At 38.5% G+C, this 10,207-nt stretch overlaps 1 protein-coding gene across 1 annotated transcript; it reads right to left on the bottom strand.

Annotated features, from left to right (window-relative positions):
* Positions 1-3,010: 3,010 nt before the first annotated feature.
* LOC131984073 (high choriolytic enzyme 1-like) lies at positions 3,011-9,465 on the bottom strand. Its single transcript, XM_059348945.1, has 10 exons — positions 9,403-9,465; positions 9,212-9,242; positions 9,051-9,116; positions 8,585-8,737; positions 7,128-7,245; positions 6,773-6,951; positions 6,268-6,349; positions 5,419-5,540; positions 5,102-5,163; positions 3,011-3,175 (listed from the first exon to the last, which is right to left on the bottom strand). Exons 1-9 carry the CDS (start codon positions 9,463-9,465, stop codon positions 5,108-5,110), a joined length of 870 nt encoding a protein of 289 aa, XP_059204928.1. The 3' UTR covers positions 3,011-3,175; positions 5,102-5,107.
* Between the last annotated feature and the right edge of the window lie 742 nt (positions 9,466-10,207).

Raw genomic sequence — 10,207 nt, 5'->3', positions numbered from 1 at the left:
AATCTTTTGATGTCCTACTTCATTTATATTGAAAAAAAAAAAAAAGTTAAGTAAACAAACTCTTTCATAGCTATAGCTTCCATGGCATTAGTTATGATTATAATTAATAATCAATAATAATTATGTATGACTAAACTGACTGACTAAAATAAATGTGAACCATGCCTGGGTGTAGAAAGAGAACAGTAGCCTATACTAGTGCATGATGATAAGTGTTTTTTTCTTTTCTTTATTGTGCTTGATAACGCTACTTTTATTTTGACGGGACTTTTATTTTCCCGTCTGTCCGCCGTCATATTAATGAGTGAGGAACTAATTAAAAAGATTAAAAAGGGAGCGAACTTCTTCGTCAGGAGAACTGTATTGGGTACGGGTACTATCGGGAGGATTGTGGCCCATACAAGCACTTGACAATAAGTTGATAATGTCCTCATTGGTCAGTGTTGCTGCCACAAAGTTCCCAGACTGACTCATGCTCACTTATTGCGGCAGCAAAATACAAGATGGCAGTGCCTTGATGACGTCAGTCAAGTTTCATTATATATATTCAAGGTTCATTCCATATATTCGAGAATTCATTATATATATTCAAGGTTCATTCCATATATTCGAGAATTCATTATATATATTCATGGTTCATTCCATATATTCGAGAATTCATTATATATATTCAAGGTTCATTCCATATATTCAAGGTTCATTCCATATATTCGAGAATTCATTATATATATTCAAGGTTCATTCCATATATTCGAGAATTCATTATATATATTCAAGGTTCATTCCATATATTCGAGAATTCATTATATATATTCAAGGTTCATTCCATATATTCCAGAATTCATTATATATATTCAAGGTTCATTCCATATATTCGAGAATTCATTATATATATTCAAGGTTCATTCCATATATTCGAGAGTTCATTCAATATATTCAAAGATTAATTTCCTGAACGGCATGCCATAATATATATATATATATATATATATATACAATTGACATATACAATGTGCTGTTTGCACTGTCCTTATGCACTGCCTGATAGCACTTTGGGAAACTCATGTGTTGTCTTTTGACTTGATCTTTACTTGTGTTGTGTGAACTCTCTGAAGCGTCATGGCATTGTAGAATTGTACTCACATCACAAATTGTTTTTCATATATTCGCTGTTATCTTAAAATCACACAATAGCAATCATAAGTATGTAAATGAATGTGTCCATCATCTGTTTAAATTAATAAACAAATCATAAAAATCACATTAAAAACACTTTGCAAGACAACTATGAAGAATAAAAAAAGACAGAAAATGAAGTCTTTTAAAACTATGTTTATATCACGTGCCTTCTAATGTATATAGAAAGTATTTAAAGTGACAACCACTATAAAAAGCCACTTGATATTTAAGTTAAATTAATAGATCCAGTTCTGAATTGTCAGCTTGTTTATGTGTTTTTTTTTGCAGGCAGGTTATAAATTCATTTAATCCAGTCTGCTGCAACAACTTCTCACAATGAGAGCAACATTTGTCCATAGAGGTAATGCGGCCTTGTCTTGTGACATGTCAAATGTCTCAATATTGCATGTTCTGCTTTGTAGAATTCACAGACAAACTTGTCTGAGATTTACCAGCAAGTCTCTTAAATGTTATGCACGTTTTATTGGTTGTTATGAATATTCAACCATCAGATTCTCCAGCATCAGATTTATAAACAGGAGCACATTTTATAAATCAGAAGATGGATTCATGGATTGTGCAAAGGTGCAAAAGGGCGACTTTTCCCACAGCACACCAGTGCTCTAGATACCTTTTAGGGGTCCTTCAGTTGGATCTAAGGGGTGACTTGTAAAATGAAAACTTCACCAGATAGTTTCCCATGCAGAATGAGAATTACTGCTCTTACGACACAGGTGGGCTCACCATTGTCACCTCATTATTCTGTCAATTATGCAGGATTATTTATTATCAATTCAATATAAACTGAGGCATGTTTAGGTTTATTTATTCACACAGGGCTGCACAACAAGAAAACAGTAGCCAATGCACGTAAAGGGTCCTACCTGAATACAAACAGATATTTTTAAGTTAATTACTGTTACTTTTCACTCAAAGACAGGCAGCCTGGTGTCCTATAAATGATGTTCCGATGCAACTAAACTGCATGGTCATTATGTTTCCTTTGCTTGGAGGATGCAGGCGTCAAAAAGAGAAAAGAAAAACTGGCCTCATACGTCGAACAAAACATAGACTCATTTATGTTTCAGTTTTGTTATATAGGAACTGAATTTTTAGAAGGTTGAAACAGGATCCTATTTTGAACCAAGTGTTACTTTTATTTGCACTTGCACACAGCAGTTTTTTTTCTTTCTTTCTGATACAGACAGAAAGGCTCATTTCTCTATCTCCATGCTGCTATTGATTTGAAGTGAAGAGGGGTCTATCGCAACTTGTTAAAACACCTGAGTTTAGATTTACACTGAGTTCTTCTCGATGAATGTCCACCTTGTTTTTCCTAAAACATTTTGTTGTGGTGAATGCTGGTACAACATACATCTCTTCAGGTAGACACATGTACATATGTAGCAAATAGACACAGGCTGAGGTCAAGATGCATGAAATAGCATTTTATTCATGATGAGTATTCAATCAAGCTCAAAAGCAGTTATTCATGTAAGTATACAGCACCAGTCAAATGTTTGGACACACCTTCTCATTCAGTGGTTTTTGTTTATTTTTTATTATTTTCAACATTGTAAATTAATACAAAAGACATCAAAACTATGAGAGAACAAATATGAAATGATGTAGTAAAAAAGTTTTAGGCAAACCAAATAGGTTTGGTGGCTACTTTGAAGAATAAAATAAAACATTCTGTTTTTTTCTTTACTACATAATTCCATATGTGTCCCATCATAGTTTTAATGTCTTCAGTATTAATATACAATGTAGAATATTTAGGTAAAAAAAGAAAAACCATTGAATGAGAGGGTGTGCCCAACTTTTGACTGGGACTGTACATTTGCGATGAGGTCATCGGGCACTTTTCATTTCTAATTAGGATAGCACACAAGCTAATTTAATCAAATTCTGGATCAAAGCACATTCATTAAGCATAAGATGCATTTCAAGTTTTGCTTGAAGATAAAGCATCGCATCAATTCCTTTTGGCTTCCTGTTGGAATAAGAGGGAATTTGTTAATAATATTGAAAAAATATGCAAAAATGTGCACGCGGCCTACATACACACACACACACACACACACACACACACACACACACACACACAGTGCTTAAGACTACTTTGACATAACCATAATTGTTTTAAAAATCAATGAATAAGAGCTACTAAAAAACAAACAGAGGGACATTTCCATCTAAAGACAGAATGCACAGCTTGGCTGAACCAAATATTATTAGGGACCGAGCACCGAAGGTGCGAGGACCCTATTGTAATTGGTCCGTCTATTATTATTCATACCAAAAGTAAATCGCCTTTTTGGGGGCTTTATCATATTCAAAAACTCACCGTTTTTGGAATATACGTCAATCTCCCAGTAAATTTACGTATTCTAGTATTCGCGGGAATGGGCGTGGCAAAATGACTCACTAGCGCCCCCTACATTTCATATCCTCCCACTGGTTTGTCGGAGACGCACGAAATTTGGTACATACGTGTATCATGGGAAGACGCACCAAAAAGTCAGTGAAAGCCATGTCCTAAAACGTACAGGAAGTTGGCCATCTTGGATCGAATATGGAATTTTTGCCATTTCCAGGTCGCATACTTTAATGAACTCCTCCTACAGATTTTACCCAATTCTCTTCAAACTTGGTCAGTACCATCACAAGGCCTTTGGGATCAAAAGTTATTGAAAACGTTACCGCCAGTCACACTATGTGGGCGTGGCATGGCGGCAAAATATGGCGTCTCGCCATAAAACAACAGATCTTTATAACTTTTACATACTTTGTCCCATCTGCTCCAAATTTCTCATGCTTTATCACAGTCCAGCCCGTAACACTTCTACATAACAATTTTTCATAAAACCCCGCCCCTTATGCTTAATCCACGCCCCCTTTCATAAAATGGCCACCTTGCATACTTTACATAACTCCTCCAACAGATTTAATCACATTGACTTCAAACTTGGTCAGTACCATCACAAGGCCTTGGGGAACACAACATATCAAGACCTTTACTGACATTCACAATGTGTGGCCGTGACATGGCGGCAAAATATGCCGTCTCGCCATCTAACACCAGACTGGATAACTTGACCATACATTGTCCAATCCGTCTCAAATTTCTCACACGTGATGAGGGGCTAGCCTTGAACACACCCACGTGTCAATATTGACCCACAGACACAGCGCCCCCCGCTGGCTACAGGAACTTACATGTATTACACCTAGCCCCAGCACTAGGTTTCACGTAGAGACACGACATTTGGTACACACATGAATCAGGTGGAGACGCACCAAAAAGCCTCTTGGAGCCATACCTCAAACCCAACAGGAAGTCCGCCATCTTGGTTTGAATATCGCATCATTCAGCGTTTTTCGACGTCGCATACTTTAACGAACTACTCCTACAGATTTTACCCGATCGACTTCAAACTTGGTCAGTACCATCACAAGGCCTTTAGGATCAAAAGTTATTCAAAGCTTTACCGATGGTCACACTATGTGGGCGTGGCATGCCGGCAAAATATGGCGTCTCGCCATCTAACACCAGACTGGATAACTTGACCATACATTCTCCAATCTGTCCCAAATTTCACACATGTGATTAGGGGCCAGCCCAAAACACACCCACATGTATATATTGACACACAGTCATAGCGCCCCCTGCTGGCTACAGCAAGTAAAATGTTTTACCCCTACCCCGAGCACAGTGTTAGGAGACACGCCATTTGGTACGCATAGGGACTGAGCCCACATCGCCGCGCCCGACGTGGCCTCCGCCGACTTGGCCTCCCCCGACGGCTCCACTCGGCTCGGTCCCGTTCAGTCCTGTTTACAGGCCTAGTATTTTTATTAGATTACATGATAGTGTGTACATAACAAGTTCTAAAAAATCCCCAAAACCACAACCTACTTTGATTTAGAGGAAATGGTTTCTTTGCACAGGGTCCAGGTGTGATCTGGCAGCAGTCGAACCTGACATGAATACAAAAAGATGGAAAAATCTGTAAAAGCTGCTTGATGTCTCTATGGTACTGTTACAACATGAGCCTCCATGGGTCATGATCATGACTTAGGGTGTCAATTTTTAGTAGGAAGAGTATAAGTGAGTACTGTTGGTAGGTGGAAGTCATGACAGGTGAGAATATGCAGTAGGCGGCTGATAGATGTACAGACAAGAAGGCAGTTTAGTTGAGGAGATTGTAGATTTCATGGTAAAATGGTACTTACTGCAGTAAAGGCGGTTCACCCGAAGGATGTCATTTGGACTCATCTTTGTGGCCCTACCAATGCATACGTTCTCGTCAGGGATGGGGATGATGGTTGGCTGCCCGTTCCGAGAGAATGCATCCCTATGGTGCAAATGCACAGCAGTGATGAGAGGTCTAAAGTGTACACCTGTACTTTTGATGACCACTGAAAACTGACGTACTGACAGTCTGCAAGGTTAAAGCTGCAGTAAGAATCTTTTGGCCACTTGGGAGCAGATTAACTCCAAGCTGAAAAGATGTAATGTGAAATAATTATATCACCTTATTATATGTTCTGGGTTACATGTGATAAGTCTGGTGCACACTGAAGGTCTCAAACAGCTTATACATTTATTTGTTACGTTATTGTTCGTCTCAAACAGGGCTACATGCTTACATGACATTAACACTATGTCTGTAGACCTCTCACAGTACAGGATGGTTTGGACAGATCATTGGTTCAGACGAGCCTCAAACATGGAACACCCCATGATTGTTTGGAGGGACAAATCTGAACCAAAATCGACCCAGTCGTCCTCTAGTGTGGGGACAGCTTCAGCCAACTGTTGTCTATTGACACATCCGACAGACATAGAAAAAACATTATCATAGTCATTTTTGTGTCCACCTGATGTATATGGTGTATGCAGCTTGTTTACATGTTTACAGATGGTGCACTGCCTCCATGTGGCCCAAAAGAATACATATTAAAGGAGAAATTCACATCTCTTTAAAACTTGAAAAATATGAACGAATATTACACAATTTCATAATTCTATAATTATATTGTTATAGTACATTAGATCTAGAGTGTGAACTGAGATGCTACCTTCCATAGTGCATGACAGAGTTGTAGTCATAGGGAGTGTTGAGGTTGTTGGTCTGGACCTTGTCGAAAGCGTGCTCCTTTCCTGCAGGGAAACACACAGCTCTAATTTGGTCTCTGTTTTATTACAGTTATTGTCAGTCAAAACAAGGTAATTTTCTATCTGCTGGAAACAAACATGTCACTATATCTGAACATCTGGTTTCTCATTCTGGAAATCCTGAAGCACATCATTCTTAGCTACTGTAAACTTCACACAATCTTCTGATTTAGGCAAGTCATATTGTTTATTTATTTATTTGTAATTAAACTTTTTGACTTGAGAGCTTAAAGGTGCTTAACAGCTTCACATTTTAATACACTGGGTACTCACATGCACTAACATGCATGTGCAGAGTGTGACTTTGTTGTCTGGTAAGGATGCTTTTACGTCTGTATATCTTGACATGGCAAACTGCATAGCAAAGCATCATAGTTTTTTCTGCCATAATTATGTAACCAGACCCACCGGACTCGACGTTCTGCAGCAGGATGCGAACATGCTGGTCCCTGTCGGACCGTGACTGTTCATGTTGGAAGCCCAGGGCATGGAGCAGCTCGTGTTGGATGACGTGCCGGTGAATGCAACCAGGACGCTCCAAAGACACTTCCTGGCGTCCACCACGACGCCCAACAAATGACCAACACCTGAAAGAGAGCAGTAAAAAAACACCAAACAGTCAAACTGCTAAAGCAGCCCCATGATAGTATCCCACATTGCTTCACAAGATCTGGGACACAGTGTTTGCTCTGAAACCTGATGTAGAAGGTCTATGAGTATATTTATGCAGACATATGCAGTATGAGCATTGCACATTCCATACCCTGTGCGAGGCAGGATGTCCAGAAAGTCTTCCTCTCTGTTCACAGGGAAGAAGCGGATGCAGGTACACTCAGCAAAGGACTGCATGCCTTGCATAATCTCCTGTCTCTGTCTTTGGGCTTAACAGTTAAAAACCAAAACAAAACATTTTTAAGTATTATTTAATATATTAGTTTACTTTTATCTTCAAATGCTACTACTACTATAGCTATTACTACTACTATCTTGTTAAGTACTACCACTACAACTATTGCTAATGCTATTGCTAGTTTTGTTCCAAATTTTTATAATAGTTACCACTACAATAGAGAGCAAATGAAATGACATATTTTTACATTGGATTTTGGATCATTGCAGAAATAATATCTGTGGCAAACACACATTTCTGATGCTGACGCGCTTTTTTCAGCAGGATGATCTTCACAATTTAACACAACTTCTTTTATGTTTATATCCGTAATGCAGCCGATGAAAGTAAAAAGCTAACGTTATGCTTCAGTTAACTACACCACGGTTGCATGACTTGGAACGTCACATTCGTTATCTCATACACGCTAACCAGTGGTTTTAACAAGCTAGCGAATCCGGAGCCTAATAAGTTGTTTATTAACATAATTTACAATCTACAAGAGTTGGCAAGAGCACTGAAAAACATGAATAGAGGCTGTGAGGCGGACTAGTGAGAGAGATCCCATCCATGTGCTGCATGATGATGTTTAATGTCCCTGACAACCATTGTAGTCTCATTTAGCCACTTGGTAGCAACCGCCTTTTTAAGGACATGTAAAAACTTTGTGGGGTTATTTACTAATATATTTTATTTCATACAAGAAAACGCAAACATCTCTTAAGCTTGTGTTAACCACAGACGTTATTTCAGGCATCTAACCAAAAACCCATTCAAAATCCTCATTAGATTTGAGTTTTTAGACGTTTAGACCCCATGATGCTAGAACTTCCGGGTTAAAGAACCCATTCCTGTGGCGCTCTATTATACTGCTAACTACTTGCTAATGCTTTTTCTAGTATTGTTACTACCTTTAATACTACCACTACTATTATACTGCAATTTATCACCACTACAACTACAATTGCTAATGCTATTTTGCTAGATATTGTGTTACTATAATTACTACTGCTGCTGCTATTGCTATACTGGTGTTATTACTCCTGCTAATACTAAACGTACCACTACTATTACTTCGACTGCCCTACTATACTACTACTACTATATTGCTACAGCTTTTGTAACTTTTACCTTTACTTCCACTACTACTTCTAGAATACTTCTACTGATGGTAATTAACACCACTACAACTACTGCTACAACATACAAGGCTACTATTTAATGCTACTATTAGCCTTCTACTACTGCTCGTAAAAAATAATATGATTTATGATTGATTCTGAACACTAACACACTTAGGAAGCTAATAAAGTCCTGGCTTTGGGACTTACAGTAGTCGTCGGAGATGCGGTAGGGTACGTAGACCTTGCCATCATTGTATTTTTGCCACTTGCAACGTCTTGCTGTGCAGGGATCAGCATTCTCAAGACCGGTTGGCACTGCTATGTCTCCAAACATCACCAGGGGGTCATCAAAGTTCTTTCCTGAAAAATATTTTGAGAATTTTAAGAAAATGTTTCCATTTTTATTGTAGAGCCTACTGCCTTTTATTTTCTTAATTTAACTGCTCTGTTGATGGCATCTCAATCTGATAGAAGCTCTGCTTCCACATTGATGGTCCTGTTAAAAATACAATATTTCTGCTAAATACTTTCATGCATGTACTGTAACACCAGCATTATCAGCCTATCATTTCCAATGTTTTAATGAATATTTTTCTTCTATATTTTACTCTACATTTGTGGTTGGAATGATAACCCAAAGGAAAAGCATGAGTTGCAATGGAAATGAACATACCAACATTGATGTTGGCCTTCTCTATCAGCGTGGAGACACTGAAAGCATCGTCCTCAATGGTGTTGCCTGTTTAATAGAAACAGTTAGTTCAACTATCACTTACATAATGTACAACAATATATTTACAGAATTTCCCTTTCTGAGAAGCAGCCATGTCTTACAGGAGGACTCCTCACTCTTTTCAAGGGAAGCCTGTAATAAGACACAAAGTAAAAGTTAGTTAGATACGTTTGAATGAAAACCACTGAATTACAGAAACATTTGAAAAAAATGTTTTTATGTAAGTGTAGACAGAGTAGAGTTTGAGCAGAGATGTGTCGACATTGATTTAAAGTGTCTGCTCAATGCCTACCTGTATAGTAAAACTGTGAACAGAGCAGAATAGGACACTGAACACAGCAGCCTGGAGCATCATGTCTGGTTATAGGACAGGTGCAGCAGACCAGCAAATGCCTGAAGAACTAAAGAAGTGTTCCTACTTATATAGGTGGGAAAGCCAGCTAAGGTTCATCCTAATATGGCATACTGCTCTCCAAAGACCTATTGAAAGAACTCAAGTGAATGTGGAAGTTATTACTCAAGAGACACTGTGGTTTGACCAATAGTGCCTAGGTCACATTGTTTACTTTCGTTTTCACATGGGACATGAACCCTGTTCTCCTGGGTGAAACTCGATGTTTGATCGACCCATCCATCATGATTGGGAATAAAAGAGATATCCTTGAAAAGTCTCAGTTGTTCACAAGCAGGGATGGGGCAAGGTTCACCACTGTGTAAAAAACTTTCATCCAGAATATTATTAAGAGATTCAGAGAATCAGGAGAAAATCTCTGCACATAAGGGACAAGACTGAAAACCAACAGTGGATGACCTTCGACCCCTCAGGATTACTTTCTGTGCTCTTGGCTAAAGTGGAAAAGGACCATCCAGATTGTTCAGAAGCCAAAATCTGTGATGGTATTGCGGTGTGGTAGTGCCCATGGCATCATGGGTAATTTACACATCTGTGAAGTCACCATTAATGCTGAAAGATACATTAAAGTTTTGGAAAAACACATGCTGCCATCCAGACAACATCTTTTTCAGTTATGTCCCTGTTTACACATTCTGTGTGGCACAAGTTACAACTCAATGGCTTCAAAGGAAAATGGTCCAGA

This window comes from Centropristis striata, chromosome 13, assembly GCF_030273125.1.
Source record: "Centropristis striata isolate RG_2023a ecotype Rhode Island chromosome 13, C.striata_1.0, whole genome shotgun sequence".
In the NCBI taxonomy this organism is placed as follows: domain Eukaryota; kingdom Metazoa; phylum Chordata; class Actinopteri; order Perciformes; family Serranidae; genus Centropristis; species Centropristis striata.
The sequence above is the reverse complement of the archived record's forward strand: the minus strand, read 5'-3'. Positions and strand labels throughout refer to the sequence as shown.

Bases quoted from the DNA above. Each gene is read 5' to 3' on its own strand.
- LOC131984073 (XM_059348945.1), bottom strand. From the start codon at position 9,465: ATGATGCTCCAGGCTGCTGTGTTCAGTGTCCTATTCTGCTCTGTTCAC. The intron at 6,952-7,127 runs GTATGGAATGTG...GCTCTCTTTCAG, and splicing joins GACATCCTGCCTCGCACAGG to GTGTTGGTCATTTGTTGGGC. The intron at 6,350-6,772 runs GTGGGTCTGGTT...GTTTCCCTGCAG, and splicing joins GCTGCAGAACGTCGAGTCCG to GAAAGGAGCACGCTTTCGAC.